At 47.4% G+C, this 24103-nt stretch overlaps 1 protein-coding gene across 1 annotated transcript in view; it reads right to left on the reverse strand.

Moving 5' to 3' along the window:
- Positions 1–5646: 5646 nt before the first annotated feature.
- The window catches only part of AXL (AXL receptor tyrosine kinase), a 66723-nt gene continuing 48266 nt past the window's right edge, over positions 5647–24103 (reverse strand). Inside the window, 7 exon segments of the mRNA XM_087728161.1 lie at positions 5647–7346; positions 9088–9224; positions 11420–11579; positions 13511–13620; positions 15135–15256; positions 19515–19607; positions 22031–22108. Of these exon segments, the coding sequence (XP_087584287.1) occupies positions 6983–7346; positions 9088–9224; positions 11420–11579; positions 13511–13620; positions 15135–15256; positions 19515–19607; positions 22031–22108 (1064 nt within the window). The 3' untranslated portion in view covers positions 5647–6982.

The raw sequence follows: 24103 nt of genomic DNA on the forward strand, positions 1-24103 counted from the left end.
GGACTCACTGAGGCTAATGCTGGGAAAGATGGAGGGCAAAAGAAGAAGGGGACGACAGAGAAGGAGGTGGCTGGATGGAGCCACCGAAGCAGTCGGCATGAGCTTCAATGGACTCCAGAGGATGGTAGAGGACAGGAAGGCCTGGAGGAACGTTGTCCATGGGGTTGCAATGGGTCTAACACGACTTACAACTTACAGCATGTCTCTCTCCCTCCCTCCCTCCCTCCCTCCCCCCTCTCTCTCTCTCTTATCTACCTACCTACCTACCTACCTACTTACCTACCTACCTACCTATCTCAAGTACTTTTGCCACCTGATGAGAAAGAAGGACTCCCTGGAGAAGAGCCTCATGCTGGGAACAATGGAGGGCAGAAGAAGAAGAAGAGGATGGCAGAGAAGGAGGAGGCTGGATGGAGTCACCGAAGCAGTCGGCCTGAGCTTCAATGGACTCCAGAGGATGGTAGAGGACAGGAAGGCCTGGAGGAACATTGTCCATGGGGTCGCGATGGGTCGGACACGACTTCGCAACTAACAACAGAAACATAGCGGAAGTGAATGAACCCTGAAAGACCAGGCCGAGAACAAATCTTCTTGCAGAAAATCTATCGGTGTTCTCCAACTTTGGCAACTTTAAGACTTGTGGACTTCAACTCCCAGAATTCCTGCTTGCTGAGGAATTCTGGGAGTCTACAAATCCTAATGTTGCCAAGTTTGGAGACTCCTAATCTATGTGTCTATGTGGACGTGGTGGCTAAGATGCTGAGCTTGTCGATCAGAAAGGTCGGCGGTTCGAATCCCTAGCGCCGTGTAACGGAGTGAGCTCCCGTGACTTGTCCCAGCTTCTGCCAACCTAGCAGTTCGAAAGCGTAAAAAACGCAAGTAGAAAAATAGGAACCCCCTTTGGTGGGAAGGCAACAGCGTTCCGTGCGCCTTTAGCGTTTAGTCATGCTGGCCACATGACCACGGAGACGTCTTCAGACAGCGCCAGCTCTTCGGCTTTGAAACGGAGATGAGCACCGACCCCTAGAGTTCGGGGAACCATATATGCGAGGGGAACCTTTACCTTTTTAATCTATGCGGTCACTAAATGTTGACTTCAACTGGATGGCACCTTGTCAACCAATTCATCAACCAATCAACCTGGGTTTGGGCCCATTTCTTTTCCTTCAATTGAAGGAGGATTGGCATTTGTGTCTTAGCTACCATGTTGGGTTTTGCCCTTACCCTTGACTGAAACAGAGATTTATCTATCGCGAGTTTCCCCATTTCCGTATTCTGTATGTATTGACTTTCTCTCCTACTCGTTTTCAGTTTCCTACTCATCTTACTTCCCCACGGACAGTCCGAGAAACAGAAAAGCCCCATTTAAGGCTGATTGGGAAAGAGTTCAACCCCGATTAAGAGGAATGTGTCTGGGGAGACGGGAGTTCCCCCGTGCTAAATGGACGTCCTTGTTTCTCTGTGACTTGCTCGGCTTCATTCAACAATGGTTCTAGGAAGCATTCTTGAATGTGCCCATTGATGGTGGTTTTGCCTGCTAAGGAGGGGGAGGGAGGACAAGGGATTATCGCTCCCCTTCCAATACAAATTGCATTGGTTTTTAAGAACAAACAAGGCTTCCTCGTTCAGCTACCAATGGAGACGTTGGGAGACCCTCGAGGCTAAACTGCAGGTGCTGAACGATTGAGGGAACTGGGTTTGGCTAGTCTGGTGAAAAGAAGGACCACGGGAGACGTGATAGCAGGGTTCCAATATTTGAGGGGCTGCCACAAAGAAGAGGGGGTCAACTTATTCTCCAAAGCACCTGAGGGAAGGACAAGAAGCAATGGGTGGAAACTAATCAAGGAGAATTAAAAAGAAACTCCCTGAAAGTTAGAACAATGAATCCTTGGGATGACTTGCCTCCAGAAGATGTGAGTCCTCCAAAAGTGGAGGTATTTAAAAAGAGATTTGGCAGCTACTTGTCTGGAATGGTGTAGGGTCTCATGCTTGAGCAGAGGGTTGGACTAGAAGACCTCCAAGGTTCCTTCCAACCAGAGGTGGGTTCCTACCAGTTCGCACCTATTCGGTAGAACCGGTTCGTCAGGAACCGGTTAGAAGAGGTTCCACCAATGGACCCAGAAAGCAGGCCACACCTACAGAAGAGGTTCCAAAAATTTTTGAAACCCACCACTGGTCCTTGGATATGATTATTCTACACTATCATGCTCCTATTTATAAAACTCAGTGCCTCTGTGAAAGGCAAGGATGACTACTGCGTTTGTGGCGCAATCAGAACATTGCGTGTGTTGAAGTTGTTTTCACGCAAACCAAAGATGCCTTTTAAAAAACAAGTTTGCATCCTATTCTTATGCATGCCAGTGCTGTGTGAGAGGTAATTTAAGGTGGTTCTGACAAGTGTCGTCGGCATCTTCATATCTGGTCACATGGGTGGCAAGCCACTCCCATCCGGTCACATGGGCGGCAAGCCACTCCCACAAAGGAGGCCACACCCACAGAGTAGGTTCGAACAATTTTTGAAACCCACCACTGCATCCAACTCTTCACTGCCCCAGTATCTTCACAGACATGTGACCAAAGTCCAGTTGTTTGGCAACCGATATTTATGAAGGCAGTGGGGAAATTCAATTTTTGTTACTACCAGTTCTGTGGGAGTGGCTTGGTGGGCGTGGTGTGGTTTGGTGGGCGTGGCAGGGGAAGGATACTGCAATATCCAACATTCCCACCCCACTCTGGGGCCAGCCAGAAGGTGGCATTTGCTGGTTCTCCGAACTACTCAAAATTTCCACTACCGGTTCTCCAGAACCTGTCAGAACTAGCTGAATTTTATCCCTAGTTCCGGGGTCATGTGATTGCCATGTACAACATTCCCAGCTGCCTTCCGATAAGGAAAATACAATACAATACAATAGCAGAGTTGGAAGGGACCTTGGAGGTCTTCTAGTCCAACCCCCTGCCTAGGCAGGAAACCCTATACCGTTCCAGACAAATGGCTATCCAATATCTTCTTAAAGACTTCCAGTGTTGGGGCATTCACAACTTCTGGAGGCAACTTCTGTTCCACTGATTAATTCTTCTCACTGTCAGGAAATTCCTCCTCAGTTCTAAGTTGCTTCTCTCCTTGATTAGTTTCCACCCATTGCTTCTTGTTCTAAAATGATTGAGAGAAGCCAGATTTGTTCATGATTCACTTAACTGCAGTGACTCGCTTAACAAACATGGCCAAAAAAACCCCCTTCTTGTAAAATTGGACGTGACTCATTTAACAAACTCTTGCCTTGCTTGGGAATTTTATCATTGCCCTGATTGTGGCCATAACCCGAGGACTACCCGTTCCATGTTTCCAGCCCTCTTTTTTTCCATAACTTCCTTTCCTTCTCAGAAATTAAAATTTCAGGACCATATTATCGCATCTGTTTTATATATCTATATATATTTTAAAAGAAAGTTTTTATTTATAAGCAAAATATACCACAGAGCATTCTCTAAAAAAAACAGACCTGAGTGGAAAAATGCGTTTTTACAAAAGTAATGGGGGGGGGGGAAACATTTCATGTACAGCATTTTTTTTTCTTTAAAAAGTATATACATTTATATATTTATTTATTTATATATATATATATATATTTAAAAAATCATGAATAAGAATCTAAAAGAAAATAATTCACTGGGCTGTGTGCACTTCAGCTCGATAGACTGTAATCTTAATGCAGAAGTCTTCAAACTTGGCAACTTTTAAGACTTGTGGATTTCAACTCCCAGAATTCTCCAGCCAGCATAGCTGGCTGGAGAATTCTGGGAGTTGAAGTCCACAAGTCTTAAAAGTTGCCAAGTTTGGGGATTCCTGTCTTAATGTAATAGCAGATAAAGTCAAATAACACAACAGGTGTAAGGAATGTCAGAAGGGAAAGGAGGCGTGTTGCGTGTAAAAAAAAGGGGGGCGGGCTTTAGACCTGCTGGCTGGGGCATTCTGGGATTTGAAGTCCACAGGTTTTTAAATGGCGACGGTGGGACAGCCCTGCTTTTAAGATCAGCAGTAACGCCTCCTTTTCTCCAATCTGGCCATTCCTTACAGACCCCGAAAAGAAGACGACGAGAGATTGCAGCAACCCATACTGGCAAGTAGAGTGGAAAATATGATTTTGCAGCTGGAATGAAGTCCCTGGAAATAGGATTCGGCGGCAAGGGGGAAAGTTGGCATTGCAGAATTCTATCGGCTTGTCCCAAGATGAAGCACGACATGGGAGCAAGGCTTCAAAGAGTCACTTTGAAAAATGCATCTGCTGAGTAACATAATAGTGGAGAGTGGGATGCCAATCCCCCCCTTCTTTTTTTTGCAACCCCTCTGCCAGACTGCACCCCCTTTTTATTATTATTTTCGAAGCTGTGAGACTGGAATTGCTGTAACTAAAATCAGGGCTGGGCCAACCCAGCTGTGTTTGCGGAAAACCTTCAGTCGGTGACTACGTTAACCACTTTTTTTCTAAGTTCCTATATACATTTGGTTAGTTTCTGTTTCAAAAGGCTTGGGGGGGGGGGGGTTGCAAACCACCCATCACAACCTGAAGTACAAACTAACTAGATTAGAATATGGGCCAAAAATGATGCTCTCTCCAGATGTGGTCAGAAATCAGCAGTCCGAAGATACGGTGGCTTTCCTCACAACGGGGATTAAAAAAAAACACCGCCACCATTGTGGGGCAGGATTTCTCAGCCTTGGCACCTACAAAATGCGTGGACTTCAACTCCCAGAATCCCCCAGCCCAGCATGCTAAGGGAGCTTTTAAAACATGTCGATTTCAACTCCCAGAATTCTACCAGTCAGTCAATTCTGGCTTGGGAATTCTGGGAGCTGACATTCACAGTCCTTGGAGTTGCCAAGATTGAGAAATATCGCTTCGTGTGACTGTCGGTGAGATGAAAACTGTCCCAGGTGAGGTTATCCCCACTGCCAAGGATCGGGCAGGTTTTTTCCTAGGACATCAAAACGGGCGAAATGGAGAAGTGGCGCTGGTGGTTATTTCCACCTTCCTGCAGCTGTTGAAGGTGGAGGCTTTTTCAGGAAGAAACTGAGATTGGGGGTTTTCCTTGTGGGGGGGGGCATTTCCTAGCCGAAGCAGGTGGTTAGGTCTCATTTCTGCAAAGACCTTGCAAAACAAAAACACAAGAAAGAAAGGGAAAAAACCTCCTTCCCTCTTGCAAAAGAGAAGGACGAAAGGTTAAGCATCCATTTTTTTAACCGTTTTTTAAGTCCTCATCTGGATAGGCACTGGAGGTGTTTAAGAAGAGATTGGGACCACCCTTTGTCTGAACCCGCTATAGAGTTCCCTGCCCGAGCAGGCGGTTGGGCTAGGAGACCTCCAAGGTCCTTTCCAACTCTGTTCTCTTCTGTTTCTTGTCTTTGTAGAATCCTTGGTCTCCCCTTTTGCACTGTTCAGGTATGGCTAAAATTAAAACGCTAGTCCGTCTTCCCAAGACTTGGTCTTCTCAAGAATCCCGTAAGCTCTGAAGGTAACCCTGAAGTGGTAGAACAGTCTGAATTTTCTTCTTGGGATGCGGTTCAGGAGCCAGGTGTGGGAGGGGGGGGAGAGGGGCAGAAAAGTTTCTTGAGAAGCATCTGGGATAGAAAAGTCCATCGGATTAAAAAAAAAACATTTATTTTTGGATTCCAGGCCTGCCGCACTTTCTACTGTGGGAAAATGGGGAGTTGGGTGATGTGTAGCCATAACAACATTCTTTCTCAGAAAGTCAAGGTCATCTTTGGTCCCTGCACCTGGCTGGATGTGGGTGGGAGGAAAACTGTCTTCGTGGCAGTGAAAGATTGGACCGCGGGGTGGACTTGTGGGTGTGGGTGGAAGGATCTAGAACTTTGGGAAAACCTAGAAGCTTTCGGATTCAGGTTTTCCTAGATGTGCCAACATGACATCTCTAATAAAGTGGAACTTTGAAGAAACTCAACCCTCAGAGTTTTATTTCATGGGAATTCTGGGAGTTGAAGTCCACAAGTCTTTGTTTTTTGTTTTTTGCAACCCTGACACAGGTTTAGAGCAGGGGTCTCCAACCTTGGCAGGCTTCAAATTGCCAAGGTTGGACACATCTGGTTTAGTGTGAACGTCCGTTTCATTTGTCCTTGGTGTCAAGTCAAGGGCGATGAGTAGAAAATCGCGTCAGTGAAAACAGCTGGAAATAAAACCAGGAAGGGGGTTAGAAACTGGAGGGAGTAAGCTACAACATACAGGTAGTCCTTAACTTACAACAATTTGCTTAGCGGCCGTTGGAAGTTACAACGGCACCAAAAAATGTGATGGATGACTCCTTTTCATACTTATCACCGTGGCAGCCACCCTGAGGCAGAAGAACAACTGGAGCCTGTTCCCAGTGTCTGCATGAGCAGAGTTGCCGGACGAAGGGAAGAGCTAAAGAACAGGGGTCGACTTGGGAGTAAGGCCAGACGGTGAATGGCCCCTCCCAGAGGGAATAAAAGAGGAGCGAAAGGGGAGTGGAGTTTGCAGGAGACCATTAGTTCGCTTCATTGGTTCGTGACTCTCCGAGATTCCTTGCCAAGTTTTGCCTGGCAGCTCTCCAAGCCAGATAAGGTCTGTGACTGTAAATCCTCCCAAGCCAGATAAGGTCTGTGACCGTAAATCCTCCCTTGAAAGACTTTGCTGGAGGTGAAGGAGCAGAATTCACAGCGAATTAGTAAAAGGTTTTTTTTTGTCGGGACAAGGAGTTTGTTTCAGGCTCTTGGGAAGCCTCGGTCAGAACAGGTGACTGGAGCAGGTAAGGAAGACCTCAATTTGGGACAGAAGTCAGCGGGATCAGGAGAGGGTGATTCCTCGCGGGAAGGATGGCTGTGGGTCTCAAGCGTTTGTCTTTGGAAGCCCCCTCTTGGGGGGGGGCAGAGAGGTGAGGGTCACCAGCAGAGCGCCTTGCAACATCTACATAAACACCCAGCACAGGGGGGTTTGCAGATCTTCCCTTTTTAGGCCCCTTCCTCAGTGGCCGCACAGCTGAGGGGCTCAGTCAAGAGCCGGCTGTTCTCGAGGGGGGTGGGACACATCACGTAGCGCCCTGCAGCCTGTGGGGGGTGGATCTCGGCGGACGTCACCATGGCCTTCAGGTGCTGGCTCTCCTTGGCCAGGGCTTCCTCGGGGCCCAGGCCTCCCACCGCGCCCAGCTCTGCCTCGGCGGGGGCGACCCCGTCGTCCATGTTGACGTAGAGGATCTCCTCGGGATCTTTGGGGGGTGGGAGGGACTTGAGGGTCTTCTCCAGCTCCTGGGACAGGATTTCGAACGTGGGACGGTCGCGGGGGTTCAGCGCCCAGCAGCTCGTCATCAGCTCATACCTGGGGGAGGGAGGGGGGAGAGTAACAAGAAGACGGAGAATTTATATAGCAATAGCAATAGCAGTTAGACTTATATACCGCTTCATAGGGCTTTCAGCCCTCTCTAAGCGGTTTACAGAGTCAGCATATCGCCCCCACAGTCTGGGTCCTCATTTTACCCACTTCGGAAGAATGGAAGGCTGAGTCAACCCTGAGCCGGTGAGATTTGAACCGCCGAACTGCAGATAACAGTCAGCTGAAGTGGCCTGCAGTACTGCACCCTAACCACTGCGCCACCTCGGCTCTTATTTCTGGAGAATAGATTCCCCCTGGGAATTCTACAGCAGGGGGTCGCCAATCTGGGCAACTTTAAAACTGGTGGGCTTCAATGCCCAGAATTCCCCAAACAGTGTGCTAGAAAGAAGTGAGGTTTATGAAGAGAGAGCAAACAATCCCTTCTAACGTTGATGATGTTAGCTAGTTGGGTCATGAAACGTCTGCATGAAAGCAACCAAGTTCAGAGAGCAACAAGGAACCACAGTATTTCTCCTTCTCCATCACCATCTCCTCTTCCTCCATTCCTCTTCCTCCTCCTTCACCACCATCACCCTTCTAGCACTGGTCATGTTATCTAGTTTGGTAATAAAAAAAGTTCAGAGAGCATCAAGGATCCACAGTATTTCTCCTCCTCCATCTCCATCTCCTCCTCCATCTCCATCTCCATCTATCTCCATTTCCATCTCCTCCTCCTCCATCTCCATCTCCTCCATCTCCATCTCCTCCATCTCCTCCTCCTCCTCCTCCATCTCCATCTCCTCCATGTCCATCTCCATCTATCTCCATCTCCATCTATCTCCATCTCCATCTCCTCCTCCTCCTCCATCTCCATCTCCATCTATCTCCATCTCCATCTCCTCCTCCTCCTACATCTCCATCTCCTCCATCTCCTCCTCCTCCTCCTCCATCTCCATCTCCTCCATCTCCATCTCTCTCCATTTCCATCTCCTCCTCCATCTCCATCTCCATCTATCTCCATCTCCATCTCCTCCTCCTCCTCCATCTCCATCTCCTCCATCTCCATCTCCTCCATCTCCTCCTCCTCCTCCTCCATCTCCATCTCCTCCATCTCCATCTCCATCTCCATCTCCATCTCCATCTCCATCTCCATCTCCATCTCCATCTCCATCTCCATCTCCATCTCCATCTCCTCCTCCTCCTCCTCCTCCTCCTCCTCCTCCTCCTCCTCCTCCTCCTCCTCCTCCTCCTCCTCCTCCTCTACCACCACCTTATTCCCTTCTAGTACTGGTGATGTTACCTAGTTTGGTAATGAAATGGCTGCAGGAAAATAACCAGAGAGCACCCAGGATCCACAGTATTTCTCCTCCTCCTCCCTACTCCTTTCTTCTTCCTCTTCCTCCTCCACCACCACCACCCCACTGCCTTCTAGCACTGATGATGTTACCTAGTTTGGTCACAAAACGCCTGCAGGAAAATAACCCAGTTGGAAGAGCACCCCAGACCCCTGCAAATATTCTTCTTCCCCCTCGACACCCCCATTTTGGCTTCGTCCCTTCCTCTCACCCCAACTGTATCCCTTCTCCTCTGGTTCCTTCCCAAAGTTTCTGGGAGTCGAACCCCTAACTTAGGTGGAAGTTGGTATCCTTTGGCAGGCGCAGAGGTTGTGCCAAACCTATTCAGGGTAGGGAAACGGGAAGGGCTGTATTTCCCCGACAACACGAGAAACCGAGGCAGAGATACTTACAGGCTATCCAGACAGTCGATCGGCTGCTTGAGTCGGTTGCCTTGACGTAGGTAGTCGTAAATTTCACTGTTTTCCACCCCAGGATAAGGCGTCTGGCCTCGGGTGGCAATTTCCCACATGGTGACTCCAAAGGACCACTGCGGGGCAGAGATTAGAAGAAAGGAGATAAGGGAGGCAGAAGAAACCTGTAATCCAGATGGGGTCCAGATGCTCCTAGTTTGGAAAGATTGGGAGCTGGTTTCCAGAGAGAACAAAAAGTTAGCCCGGTTTATTGGCTGGGAAGTTAACCAAAGAAATGATCAAGGTGGAAGGGTCCTTGGAGGTCTTCTAGTCCAGCCTTCTGCTCAAGCATGAGACCCTATACCATTCCAGGCAAGTAGCTGCCCAATCTCTTCTTAAACACCTCCAGTTTTGAAGGACTCGCAACTTCTGGAGGCAAGTCATTCCACACCGATTCATTGTTCTAACTTTCAGGGAACTTCTCTTTAATTCTCCTTGATTAATTTCCATCCATTATTCCTTGCCTGGCCTTCAGGTGCTTTGGAGAATAAGCTGGCCCTGCTGTGCTCCGCCAGCGGCCTGCGGAGCTGGCGGCAGAGTCGGACAGTGAGGAGGTTTGGGAGGAACAAGGTCTAGTCCTGGAGTTTTGGGAAGGCTCGGACGAGACTCTGTATCGGAGGCAGAGAGGGGAACAGGGCTATCTGGGAGTTATGTGCTGCCCAAAGTCTGACGTCAGCGAGGCAGAAGAACAGTGTGAGCCTGTTCCCAGTGCACGCATGCGCAGAGCTGCCAGAAGGCAAGAACAGTTAAGACAAAAGGGATGACTCGGGAGGGTTCCACCACAAAACCGCGCTCAACTAAACCGCGCCCGACTAAACCGCGTCGCTGACGTCATCAACAGGGCGACAACAGCGCGGAGACAGAAGCACGCTGAAAATCTAAACCTAAAATTAACACCTAAACCTAACCCCCCTAAATCTAATCCTAAACCTAACCCTAACCCTAACCCTTAACCTAACCCTAAACCTAATCCTAACCCTAACCCTAACCCTAACCCTTAACCTAACCCTAAACCTAACCCTTAACCTAACCCTAAAGCTAACCCTAAAGCTAACCCTTAACCTAACCCTAAAGCTAACCCTAACCCTTAACCTAACCCTAACCCTAACCCTAACCCTTAACCTAACCCTAACCCTAACCCTAACCCTAACCCTAACCCTAACCCTTAACCTAACCCTAACCCTAACCCTAACCCTAACCCTTAACCTAACCCTAAACCTAACCCTAACCCTTAACCTAAACCTAACCCTAACCCTTAACCTAACCCTAAAGCTAACCCTAAAGCTAACCCTAAAGCTAACCCTTAACCTAACCCTAAACCTAACCCTTAACCTAACCCTAAAGCTAACCCTAAACCTAACCCTTAACCTAACCCTAAACCTAACCCTTAACCTAACCCTAAACCTAACCCTAACCCTTAATCTAACCCTAAACCTAACCCTAACCCTTAACCTAACCCTAAACCTAACCCTAACCCTTAACCTAACCCTAAACCTAACCCTAAACCTAACCCTTACCTTAACTTGAATCGGCTTGCTTTCAAAGCGCTATTTAAAGCGCCCTTCTTTCTCCGCGCTCGCTGATGTCGCCCTGTTGATGACGTCAGCGACGCGGTTTAATCGGGCGTGGCTTAGTCGAGCGCTGTTTTGACGGGTCACGCTCGGGAGTAAGGCAATTGACCCCTCCCATAGGACATAAAGGAGGAGCAAAGGCACGTGAGCCTTTGCAGGAAGCAACTTCCTTCGTTCTGGTCTGTTTAAATTCTGAAGCTCCGTTTTGACTCTGTGCTCCGTGTGGCCTTGCAAAGCTAATTGCCAGTTAGGTCTGGCAGTGCTTCAAGGGAGATAAAGGTGGGTGCTTATCAGCCTTATCCTGAAAGACTTTGGCAGACTTCTGTCGGACTCTTTACAAACTATTTGGGACTCATTACGGGCTGTGAATGAACATAATTCGCAGCCGTTGAAATTTTAAAAAAGGGGTTTGGGGACTAAGCGTGTGCTTTTCACTGACTCAGGAAGCCTAGACCAGAACAGACACCCCCACCCCCCCCCATTCATTGTGGCAGTCCCTCAAATATTGGAACACCGCTATCATGCCACCCCTAGTCCTTTCTTTTTACTAGATTAGCCAAACCGAACCGGCCAGTTCAGATATTTATTTTATTTAGAGTACGGCATTAAGATAAAGGCACAGCAGCAGTAAAGATGCATGGAAAGAATGCACGATAATACGATACACCGAAGATGGAGATGTGTGAAAAAGGGAGCCTCACCACGTCGCTCTTGGTGGTGTAAACGCGATCGGCCAGGCTCTCGATGGCAATCCACTTCACCGGCATCTTGGAGATACGGCCTTGGCGGTAATAATCGCCGTTGTAGATTTTCTTGGAGAGGCCGAAATCGGCCACGCAGGCGGTCATGCTTTCGTTCAGCCTGCAGAGGGAAATGCGAAGGGCTCTTGAAGGAGAGGCTTTCAGGGGTGAAGATAAGGGGGGGGGGGCGTGTAATGGGCGGAAGGAATAAACCTTGAGGGACAGGGAGGGGAGCAAAGAACCAAGAGAAGGCTCAGATAAAGGAAACCTGAGCCCAGGGCAGAAACGTAATCTGAGGAAGATGTTATCATGAAGATAAAGGGAGGAAACACACATTCAGACTTACAAGATCCTGATCCCGATTAGTCTAGTGGTGAAGGCACCAAGCTAGAAACCAGGGGACTGGGAGTTCTAGTCCCACCTTAGCCATGAAAGCCAGCTGGTTGACCTTGAGCCAATCACCAGGGGACTGGGAGTTCTGGTCCTGCCTTAGGCAAAACAGCGGGCTGGGCGACTTTGGGCCTAGACCAGATGCTGAGAGTTCTAGTCCCATCTTAGCACGAAAGACAATTGGGTGATTTTAGGATAATCACCAGGAGATGTGAGTTCTAGGCCTGCTTAAGCATGAAAGCCAGATAGGGAAATTCCTTCTCTCTAAGCCCGCAGGGTTGGTTTTTTTTGGGGGGGGGGAATAGGAAGTAGTATATGACTGCCACCTTGAATTTTTTACAAAAATAACAAAGGCGAGATTAAAAATAAAGAAAAAGAAAATAAGTTATAATAAAAGTAGTATTTACATGCACGACTTCGGTTTCCTAGTCTAGTCACCACGAAGGGCTGACAAAGAGCAACATTACTACTGAATTCTTAAATCAAGAGATTGGGAACCTCTGTATATCCTCCAACAAATGAAATCATCGTGCACCTCAGGCCAAAAAGCTTCTGGACTTCAACTCCCAGAATTCTCAGCAAAGGCTGGGAAAGTTTGAGAACTGAGATCTCCAAATTTGGATGGTGCTGAAATGCAGAACGCTGAACTGGATCCTGATGGGGCCTCATTGCTGATCTCTGTGTCAGGCCTGCAGCCATCTTTTCTGTCGGATCTTCGGCCTGCCAGACTATCTATTGTTCTGCTATGCCTTTTCTATGGTGGGAAAAACGGGAGCGGGGATTGTAAGGAGTGAGATGCTATGTAGCCATAACAACATTCTTTCTAGAAAGCCAAGGTCATCCTTTGTCTCTGCACCTCTGCACCTGACCGGAACCGGATGGGTGGAAGCTGCCAGCATGGTAGTGGATGATTGGACCATGGGATGGACTTGTGGGTGAGGGGCAGGGGTGGGTTCCTGCCAGTTCTAACCTCTTCTATAGAAGAGGTTCCACAAATCTACAGTGACGTTTAGAACTGGTTCCAGCTCCCTCCCCCCCGCCTGTCTGCACATCATCAAGATGAAGAGCGAGAGGAGGAATTCTGGGAGTTGAAGTCCACAAGTCTTAAAGCTGTCAAGTTTGAACACCCCTGGGGTTTTTTTTTCCCTAAAGGGTTAGGGGGTGCAAGGGTCTTTTAAGTTGTCAGCTTTAAGACTTGCGTGCTTCAAATGCCAGAGTTTCTGAGCCAACATTTTGGTTGCTAAGCAAGAGCGTTGTTAAGTGAGTTTCACCACATTTTATAAGTTGGCCATGCCCACCCAGTCATATGACTGCCAAGCCACTCCCACTTGGTCACATGGCTGGCAAGCCACTCCCGCCCGGTCACATGGCCAGCAAGCCACTCCCACAAAGCAGGCCACACCTACAGAAGAGGTTCTAAAAAATTTTTGAAACCCACCACTGGTGAGGGTGCAAGATCCTGAACTTTCAACTGGGTGGGGAAAACCAGGAAGCTTTCAGATTTGGGTTTCTCCAGATGTGCCAACATGGCTCTCTTCATAAATTGGAACTTTGAGGAATCCTTTGCCTTGGACTCTGATTTAATTTTGGATGCTGTTTGGAACCCTGACACTCTGCTTCTAAATCCCCCCTTTTTAGGGTTTTCCACCTGTACACACTCACATGCAGTTGCGGGCCGCCAGGTCCCGATGAATGAAGTTCTTGCTACTGAGGTACTCCATGCCACTTGCAATGTCCACCATGAACTTGACCAACGTCTGGGTGGGCAGGTACTGTGAAGGAAGAAGAGCCCAATCAGAGAATTGTCTATGGAGATTCTCCGTCATCCATTTCTCATCCAAGAAACGTCTTCCGCTCTGGCTGAAGAATTCCATTCTTCACCATCCAGTCAGATCTGAAGAAGCTTCTTGGATGAGAAGTGAAATACCTTCAAAGAAAAACCACAAAGTCCGGTTTTGCCTCTTGAAAAAAAAAAAGCACCTTTGGGACAATCGGAGGAGACACCAACAAGGACTATGATCTCATCTGGGATTTAGCCTCCTTTGGAATGGAGTCAGATGAACAGATTAACAGAGTTGGAAGGGACCTTGTAGGTCATCTAGTCCAACCCCCCACCCACCCAAGCAGGAGACCATACACCATTCCTGACAAATGGCAGTCCAGTCTCTTCTTGAAAGTCTCAAGTGATGAAGCTCCCACAACTTCCGAAGGCAACTTCCATTCCATGGGTTGATTGTTTCCACTGTGGGAAAATTCCTCCTTATTTCTTGTTCAGTTTCCATCCATTATTCCTTGTTTGGCCTTCGGGTGCCTTGGAAAATAGCTTGACCCCCTTCCTCTCTGTGGCAGCCCCTCAAATATTGGAAGGCTGCTATCCTGTCTCCCCTCGTCCTTCTTTCCATTAAACTAGACATACCCAGTTCCTGAAACCGTTCTTCATATGTTTTAGCCTCCAGTCCCCTAATCCTCTTTGTTGCTCTTCCCCTCCCCTCTTTTTCGTGGCAGCCCCTCAAATATTGGAATACTGCTATCATGTCTCCTATCTCGTCCTTTTCTCCTCTAGACTAACCAAGTTCAAATCCTGCAACCGATCTGGGTATATTTTAGCCCCCAGTCCCCTAATCCTCCTTGTTGCTCTTCTCTGCGCTCCTTCTAGAGTCTCCACATCTTTTTTATAGCGTGGCGACCAAAACTGGATGTAGTACTCTAGGTGTGGTCTTACTAAGGCTTTATAGAGTGGCATTAGCACCGCCCTTGATCTTGATTGTATCCCTCTGTTAATCCAATTTAGGACTGCATTGTCTTTTTTCTGGCTGGCGCTGCTCACGGCTGGCTCATATTTAGCTGGTTGTCCACTAAGACAGTCCATTGTTTTAGGGCTAAGAACAGTGGTGGGATTCAAATAATTTAACAACCGGTTCTCTGCCCTAATGACCATCTGGGTAGGTGGGGCTCGGTAGTCATGTGACTGGGTGGGCTTGGCCAACTCAAGGTCACTCAGGTCGATGGGCACTTCGCCTTAGCTGTTACAATGTAATAAGGGTTAACCGGAGAGACAGTTTCTGTAAGCAGAGCAATAAAGATGAGGCTAGAAACAACACCAGAATGTTTCCTTCCTGCCTTCCTTACAGGATTAGCCCTGTAAAGTGGGAAAAATGGGATTTCTTCCAACAATCGGTTCTCTGAACTACTTAGAAAGTTACCAACCGGTTCTCCCGAATAGGTGCGAACCGGCTGAATCCCACCACTGGCTAAGAATCAATGGTCCTGCAGGATTCCTACTTACCACGGGGCTCTCCCCGAGCCGGGAGTATAGCAGGAAGCTGTGTAGATCTCCATGTTTCATGAAGGGCAGGATCACCACGGGGGACGGATAGCCTTCACTCTCTGTGTTCTGTAGACAGACACCTTCAGGAAAGAGCGAGAGGAGGACAATCGTGAATTCTCTAAAGCGGAGTCAGGGGTGAAATCCAGGGTTCCACCACAAAATCGCGTTCGACTAAACCGCGCTCGATGAAACCGCGTAGCTGACGTCATCAAGAGGGCGACAACAGCGCGGAGACAGAAGCACGCTGTAAACGCTAAACCTAAAATTAACCCCTAAACCTAAACCTAACCCCCCTAAACCTAACCCTAAACCTAACCCTTAACCTAACCCTAACCCTAACCCTAACCTTTAACCTAACCCTAACCCTAACCCTTAACCTAACCCTAAACCTAACCCTAAAGCTAACCCTAAACCTAACCCTTAACCTAACCCTAATCCTAATCCTAATCCTTAACCTAACCCTAAACCTAAACCTAACCCTAACCCTAACCCTAACCCTAACCCTAACCCTTAATCTAAACCTAACCCTAACCCTAAACCTAACCCTTACCTTAAGTTGAATCGGCTTGCTTTCAAAACGCTATTTAAAGCGCCCTTCTTTCTCCGCGTTGGCTGTTGTCGCGCTGTTGATGATGTCAGCAACGCGGTTTAATCGGGCGCGGCTTAGTCGAGCGCGGTTTTGACGGGTCACGAAATCCAGCAGATTCTGACCGGTTTTGGAAAGCCGATAGCAGAAATTTTTGAGTAGTTTGGAGAACCGGAAAACGCCACCTCTAGCTGGCCCCCCCAGAGTGGGGTGGGAATGGGGATTTTGCAGCATCCTTCCCCCCGCCACGCCCACCAAGCCACGCCCACAGAACCGGCAGTAAATAAAAATTGAATTGCACCACTGCGTGGGGTTCCTTGGTGCTCTCTGAGCTTGGTTATTATTATTATTTATTTTTTGCAAACGTTTCATTGCCCAAACTAGGTAACATCACTGAGCACTGATGATGTTGCCTATCTGGGCCATGAGACATCTGCAAGAAAACCGCCAAGGTCAGAGAGAAACCAGGGATCCCTCAGCCCCCACTCCTCTTTCTCCTCCCCTCCTTCATCCCCGCAAAGCCCCTTTCCTTCTAGCAACTGATGATGTTACCTATCTGGGTCGTGAAACATCCGCAAGAGAACAGACCAGCTCAGAGAGCAGCAAGGACCCCTCATGTCAACCCTGATTCTGAGCTACAAATATTCCCCTTTTATCAGAAGATAGAAAGACTGATCAGGAAGAGAAAGGAAGGGGCTGGCTTCCCTCTTGCTAAACCACGATGCAATTTATTTACTTGCGCTTAGCATGCTGTGCGAGACCAGGTATTGTGGTTCACAAACATGCAGTGAAGTTGTTCAGCATCACGAATCCCAAAAAAATAAAATAAATTTGGATGGGAGGTTTTCATGCAACGCTAGATTCGGCGGAGGTTCATTGCAATGAACCCTTTGACAAGTGTTTAAAAGGGTCAGGAGAAAGGACACAGCAGGTCTCCTCCTTCCCTTCCGAATCCAAAGCTGACCTCCGACCCCTCCAGGCCCCATCCCTGCCCCCTCCCTCCTTTGCTTTGCATGGGCTATCCACTTTCAGCATGACCTTTGCCGCAATCTTTTCACCGAGCCTGCAAGGATAACAGAATAACAAGACTTGAAAGGGACCTTGGAGGTCTTCTAGTCCAACCCCCTGCTCAAGCAGGACACCCTACACCATTTCAGACAAATGGCTGTCCAGTCTTTTCTTAAAGACTTCCAGCGTTGGAGCATTCACAACTTCTGATGGCAAGCTGTTCCACTGGTTAATTGTTCTCACTGTTGGGAAGTTTCTCCTTATTTCTACGTTGCTTCTCTCCTTGATTAGTTTCCACCCATTGCTTCTTGTCCTGCCTTCAGGTGCAGGTTGTCCCCACTCTTCTTCTAAGGACCTGCTAAGGATGGCAGCCCCTGAGATATTGGAAGACTGCAATCGTGTCTCCCCTAGTCCTTCTTTTCATCAAACCACCCATCATCTTAAAGACTCCCAGTGTTGGGGCATTCATAACTTCTGGAGGCAACTTCTGTTCCACTGATTAATTGTTCCAACTGTCAGGAAATTTCTCCTTAGTTTTAAGTTGCTTCTCTCCTTGATTAGTTTCCACCCATTGCTTCTTGTTCTACCCTCTGGTGCCTTGGAGAATAGGTTGACTCCCTCTTCTTTGGGGCAGCCCCTGAGATATTGGAAGACTTGCTATCATGTCTCCCCTAGTCCTTCTTTTCATCAAACTAGAGACATACCCAGTTCCTGCAACCGTTCTTCATATGTTTTAGCCTCCAGTCCCCTCATCCTCTTTGTTGCTCTTCTCTGCACTCTTTCCAGAGTCTCCACAACTTTTTAAATATCATGGCGACCAAAGCTGGATACAAGCATGATCTTTCTTACCGAGCCCTAATGTTATTTTGGCTGTGTTCCTCTTTCAACAGGAATCAGAGGGCAGGAAAAAGGGACAGGGAAGAGGAGGAGTGTGGGGGGGGGAGGGGGGGAGGACTGAGTGAGAAGGTCCCACTTTGCTGCCTCCCAAACCCCAAAACAAGTCTGAGATGAATTAGTTGAGCTTCCGCCCACCCGTCTGTCAGCCCCAGTCAGGATTCCGACAATCTTGCCAACATCTGTTTTCCCAAGTAATGTTCTCCGTTCCCTCTCGCTCACAGCTTCGTCCCCCCCAGGGGACAATCTGTCCTTTCTGCTTTCCCAGCCCCTTCTCTCCCTCCTCCCCAATTTCCCCAAAGCCCAAGCCGTTTCCTTTCTTTTCTATCCTTCCCCCCCCCTCCCAGGCTCTAGCTTAAAAAAAAAACATTTTTTTTTGCCCCAGATGGAACGAGTAAAAGGTGCTCTTTGCAGATCTCTCCAGGCTGGGCTGCTCTCCTCATCCCCCCACCCCACCCCTGCTCCGCCCCATGCCGGAAATTGCAAATCTGCCCACGATTAGATGTCAATCTCAGTCTGGGAATTTACTAAGAGGAAGAAGAAGTGGGGGGGGGGACAGGCCTTAGGGGAAGGAGTAGTTAACCTGACACACTCAAGGTGAGTTGGAATTGCTAGAGCAGTATTTCTCAACCTTGGTAAGTTTAAGGCATGAGGTTTTCAGCTCCCAGAATTCCCTAGCTGGCGTGCTTGGACTTCAGCTCCCAGAATTCCCCAATTAACAAGCATGGATTTCAACTCCCAAAAGAATTCCCTAGCCAGCCTGCTTGGACTGGAGCTTCCCAGCATGCTGGCTTGAGGGATTCTGGGAATAGGATTAGAGTAGAATAGGATAGAATCTGGAAAGGATCTTGGAGGTCTTCTAGCCCAGCCCCAATCCTGAGTTGAAGTCCACACTTCTTAATATTGTTGAAGTTGAGAAACATTTTTTCTATGCTCTTAGCTGTCTTCAGCATTGGTTGGAGCCAGAGGTGGGTTCCTACCAGTTCGCACCTATTCGGTAGAACCGGTTCGTCAAATCTACCGAACCGGTTAGAAGAGGTTCCACCAGTGGACCCGGAAAGCAGGCGTCACCTACAGAAGAGGTTCCAAATTTTTTTGAAACCCACCACTGGTCCTTGGATGTGATTATTCTACACTATCATGCTCCTATTTATAAAACTCAGTGCCTCTGTGAAAGGTAAGGATGACTACTGCGTTTGTGGTGCAATCAGAAGATTGCGTGTGTTGAAGTTGTTTTAACGCAAACCAAAGATGCCTTTTAAAAAACAAGTTTACATCATATTCTTATGCATGCCAGTGCTGTGTGTGAGGTCATTTAAGGTGGTTCTGACCAGTGTCGTCGGCATCTTCATATCCAGTCACATGGGCAGCAAGTCACTCCCACAAAGGAGGCCACACCCACAGAGTAGGTTCGAACAATTTTTGAAACCCACCACTGGTTGGAGCTCAAAGAAATTGTGGTCCAAAAATGGATTGGCAGATCATTCTCTTTTTGTGGTTCCGAGATTGGGGGAACCTTGGCCTTGTTGGCCATTCTCTATGGTTGGCTTTCTTGATCAGTCTCTATGGTTAAACTTCATGGCCATTCTCTATGGTTAGCCACGTTGACCACTCTCTATGGTTCGCCTTCTTGACAACTCTCTATGGTTGGCCTCCTTGACTGCTTTCTATGGTTGACCTTGTTGACCGCTCTCTATAGTTGATCTTGTTGATCATTTTTTATTGGTTAGCCCTGTTGACCGCTTTGTTGAGACTATAGAAATTTGGGCTAGAAAGCGGAGACCGTGGATGCTTTTAGATGTCTGCAAAAAATAACTGGGCATAAAAGAAGAGACTGCTCTGTCCCTCACCAATCAACTTCATGACGTTGGGATGGTCAAAGTCCTTCATGCAGACGGCCTCACTGAGGAAGTCCTCCATCTCACTGCGGGTGCATATGGCGACTGCCGAGAGAAGAAAGAAATGAATGCTTTGGCAGCATTAATCCTTGCTCAGGGATTTCTGATCCTAAAGCTTGACAGGCATAAGACTTATGTATTTATTGATCTATATAAAATGTGTGTCTGTGTCTGTGTGTTCGAGCATAACTCTGGAACGCCTGGGCTGCTGAAATGAAAAGGAATGAATTATATCTAGAGTGTCAAATCACAGTGCTTTTTTTTTAATTTTCCATTTTCAAAACATATAATCACATGTATACTATTACATAGCCAATATCCTATTGTATTAAGTAGTAATTACATCAGTTCCTCTTGTCATCAACGCCCAGAAAGATAAAAACCCATTATTAGCTCTTCTGCTCTCCATACACCTCTTTCTTCTACCTCTCTCCTACCTTCTTTCTTCCCTCCATCATCCTTTTCTACTCTACTTCCCCTTCCTTTCTCCTTCTCCTCTCTCTTCATTCCACTCCTCCTTATCCTCCGCATCTTCCCCCCTTGCCCTCTCTCCTATCCCTCTCTTCCCATCTTTCTTCTCTCCTCTGTTTCCCACTCTTCCTCTCATTGGTGTATTTCAGCTTCTGAGCAAACTCCATTCTATGTTGATGGTATTTATGCTTCCATATCAATATACTTAACATATCTTAGTTTTAAAGAAAAAAACCACAGTACTTTTGACAGCGATAGTGATAGCATTTTGGATTCAAGTTCATGTCCGTGCGTGTCTGTGTGGGTGTGTTCCACAATTACTTTCACTTGACGCTATAGATACTGTATAATTCATTCCTTTTCCTGTCTAACAGCATAAATAAATACCTCTTGGTTTTCAAGAGTAGCAAAGGGGGGGGGGGGCAGTCTAATCTCTGTGGGAATGATGTCCAAATGAAGGGAGCCACTTCTTCTGGTTCCCTGCCAGGTGTACCTCTTTAGGAGAGAGGACCCACAATAGGCACACTTAGGACACTTAACACGGAGAAAAGGGAACCTCTGGGCATATGCAGAGTGGTATTCCTTCAGGATAATTGTGCTCTCTCTCTCTCAGTTCATTGGGGTTGAGGCAGCTCTAACCCTCCCATCAAAAAGGGGAAGAGTAGGTGTAGGAGAAAGGTACGGGAAGAAGGAAGGGGAAGGAGAGGAGGAAGGAGGAATGTAGAGAAGGGAGGGAGGGAGAAAGGAAAGGGAAAGAATAGGAGGATGGAAGGGAGAGAAAAGGAAGGAGAAAGGGTAGGAAGGGAAAGAGGAAGAGCAGGAGCAAAGGAGAGGTAAGGGAAGAAGGAAGGGGGAGGAGAGGAGGAAGGAGGAAAGTAGAGAAGGGAGGGAGAAAGGAAAGGGAAAGGAAAGGAGGATGGAAGGGAGAGAAAAGGAAGGAGAGAGGGTAGGAAGGGAAAGAGGAAGAGTAGGAGTAAGGGAGAGGTAAGGGAAGAAGGAAGGGGGAGGAGAGGAGGAAGGAGGAATGTAGAGAAGGGAGGGAGGGAGAAAGGAAAGGGAAAGAATAGGAGGATGGAAAGGAGAGAAAAGGAAGGAGAGAGGGTAGGAAGGGAAAGAGGAAGAGTAGGAGCAAAGGAGAGGTAAGGGAAGAAGGAAGGGAGGAGAGGAGGAAGGAGGAAAGTAGAGAAGGGAGGGAGTGAGAAAGGAAAGGGAAAGGATAGGAGGATGGAAGGGAGAGAAAAGGAAGGAGAGAGGGTAGGAAGGGAAAGAGGAAGAGCAGGAGCAAGGGAGAGGTAAGGGAAGAAGGAAGGGGGAGGAGAGGAGGAAGGAAGAAAGTAGAGAAGGGAGAGAGGGTGAAAAGAAAGAGGCAAGGAGAGGAGGATGGAAAGGAGAGAAAGAGGAGGAGAGAGGGTAGGAAGGGGAAGAGGAAGAGCAGGAGTAGGAGAAAGGTACGGGAAGAAGGAAGGGGAAGGAGAGGAGGGAGGAGGAAAGGAGAGAAGGGAGGGAGGGAGAAAGGAAAGGGAAAGGAAAAGAGGATGGAAGGAAGAGAAAAGGAAGGAGAGAGGGTAGAAAGGGGAAGAGGAAGAGCAGGAGCAAAGGAGAGGTAAGGGAAGAAGGAAGGGGGAGGAAAGGAGGAAGGAAGAAAGTAGAGAAGGGCGAGAGGCTGAAAAGAAAGAGGTAAGGAGAGGAGGATGGAAGGGAGAGAAAGAGGAGGAGAGAGGGTAGGAAGGGGAAGAGGAAGAGCAGGAGTAGGAGAAAGGTACGGGAAGAAGGAAGGGAACAGAGAGGAGGAAGGAAGAAAGTAGAGAAAGGAGGAAGGGAGAAAAGAAAGGGAAAATACAGTGGTGTTACAACAGGAGGAAGGGATGGTAAACAAAGCAACCCAAACTGTATATTATTAAATATTTATTATTAATAAACCTATTAAATGAAATAATAAATATATAAGAATGATAAAAAAGGGGGTATTTTTCGCCTTCTTCGTGTCAACTACTTACTCTTCATTGTCTTGACCGCAACTTTAAAGACGGCACCGTCTTGGCTGAGTTGGCCCTCCATCACCGAGCCAAATTCTCCTGGAAAAACAAAAGGCAGAAAAAGACTCTTTGTTGGGCTTCTCTGAGGAGAACCATGGCTGACATCCCTGCCACCTTTAGGATGGCTCTGTGCCACTCGTATCGTCCCCTGCTATAATCGTCAAAGGTTTATTATTATGACGTCTGAGGTAGATTCTCCGTCATCCGGCCCATGGTTGCCCCAAAAGTGCTTTTTTTTCTGGAGGCAACTGGGTTTTTCTTGGGAAAGGATGGATTGGGCTTGAAGGGAATGGAAGGATTTTAAGGAATATAAGCAGTGGTGGGTTTCAAAAAATTTTGGAACCTACTCTGTGGGTGTGGCCTCCTTTGTGGGAGTGGCTTGCTGGCCATGTGACTTGGTGGGGGTGGCTTGCCGGCCATGTGTTCTCTCTCTCTCTCTCTCTCTCCCTCTCTTTCCTTCCTTTTGTCTCTCTGTCCCTTTTTTCTTTTTTTCTTTCATCTCTCTCTCACTCTTTCTTTCTTTTTTCTTTTTTCTTTCTTTCCTCCTTTTTTCTCTTTCTCTGTGTGAGTCAGTCTGTGTGTGTGTATGTGTGTGTGTCAGTGGTGGGTTTCAAAAAATTTTGGAACCTACTCTGTGGGTGTGGCCTCCTTTGTGGGAGTGGCTTGCTGGCCATGTGACTTGGTGGGAGTGGCTTGCCGGCCATGTGTTCTCTCTCTCTCTCTCTCTCTCTCTCTCTCTCTCTCTCTCTCTCTCTCTCTCTCTCTCTCTCCTTCCTTTTGTCTCTCTGTCCCTTTTTTCTTTTTTCTTTCATTTCTCTCTCTCTCACTCTTTTTCTTTCTTTTTTCTTTTTTCTTTCTTTCTTTCTTCCTTTCTTCCTTTTTTCTCTTTCTCTGTGTGAGTCTGTCTGTCTGTCTGTGTGTCTGTGGCAGTGGTGGGTTTCAAAAAACTTTGGAGCCTCTTCTGTAGGTGTGACCTGCTTTCCGGGTCCACTGGTGGAACCTCTTCTAACCGGTTCGGTAGATTTGACGAACCGGTTCTACCGAATAGGTGCGAACTGGTAGGAAACCACCTCTGAATATAAGGAATATAAATCCTTCCATTTCCCCACTATCCTGTCAAGAGCTGAAGAAGCTTCTTGGGTCAGAAGCGAAACGTGTTCAAAGAATTACAGGTAATCCTCAACTTATAACAGTTCATTTAGTAATCATTCCAAGTTACAATAGCACTGAAAAAGTGACTTATGGCTGTTTTTCACACACACCCCACCACGCTCACATAATCCACATATGGATGTTTGACAACTGACTCATATTTATGACAATCGTAGTGTCCAGAAGTCACACGATCTCGTTCTGACAAGCAAAGTCAATGGGGAAGCCAGATTCACTTAACAACGGTGTGACTAACGGTGGCAAGAAAAGTCGTAAAACGGGGCGAGAACTCACTGAGCAAATGTTTCAATTAGCAAACATAAATGTTGGGCTCGATTTTGGGCCGTAACTTGAGGACTCCCTGTATGGTGATTGCCCAACTTCGTTTGTCAGATTCTGTGTTTCTTTGAGCCCCGGTGAGATTTTGAATCCCTTCTTTTTTTAAAATATACCTTTTTTATTTTCTATTTTCATAACATATAAATCACATGTATATTATTATATAGCCAATATCCTATTGTATTAAGTAGTAATTACATCAGTTCCTCTTGCCATCAAGGCCCAGAAAGATAAAAACCCATTATTGGCTCTTCTGCTCTCCATACACCTCTTCCTTCTGCCTCTCTCCTACCTCCTTTCTTCCCTCCATCCTCCTTTTCTACTCTACTTCCCCTTCCTTTCTCCTTCTCCTCTCTCTTCATTTCACTCCTCCTTATCCTCCTTATCTTCCTCCCTTACCCTCTCTCTTATCCCTCTCTTCCTATCTTTCTTCTCTCCTCTGTTTCCCACTCTTCCTCTCATTCACTTGTAATTCAGCTTTTGAGCAAACTCCATTCTATGTTGATGGTATTTATGCTTCCATATCAATATACTTAACATATC

Source organism: Thamnophis sirtalis, unplaced genomic scaffold (genome assembly GCF_051295495.1).
Source record: "Thamnophis sirtalis isolate CommonGarterSnake01/CBP01778 unplaced genomic scaffold, rThaSir2_p1.2 scaffold_13, whole genome shotgun sequence".
Taxonomy (NCBI): Eukaryota; Metazoa; Chordata; class Lepidosauria; order Squamata; family Natricidae; genus Thamnophis; species Thamnophis sirtalis.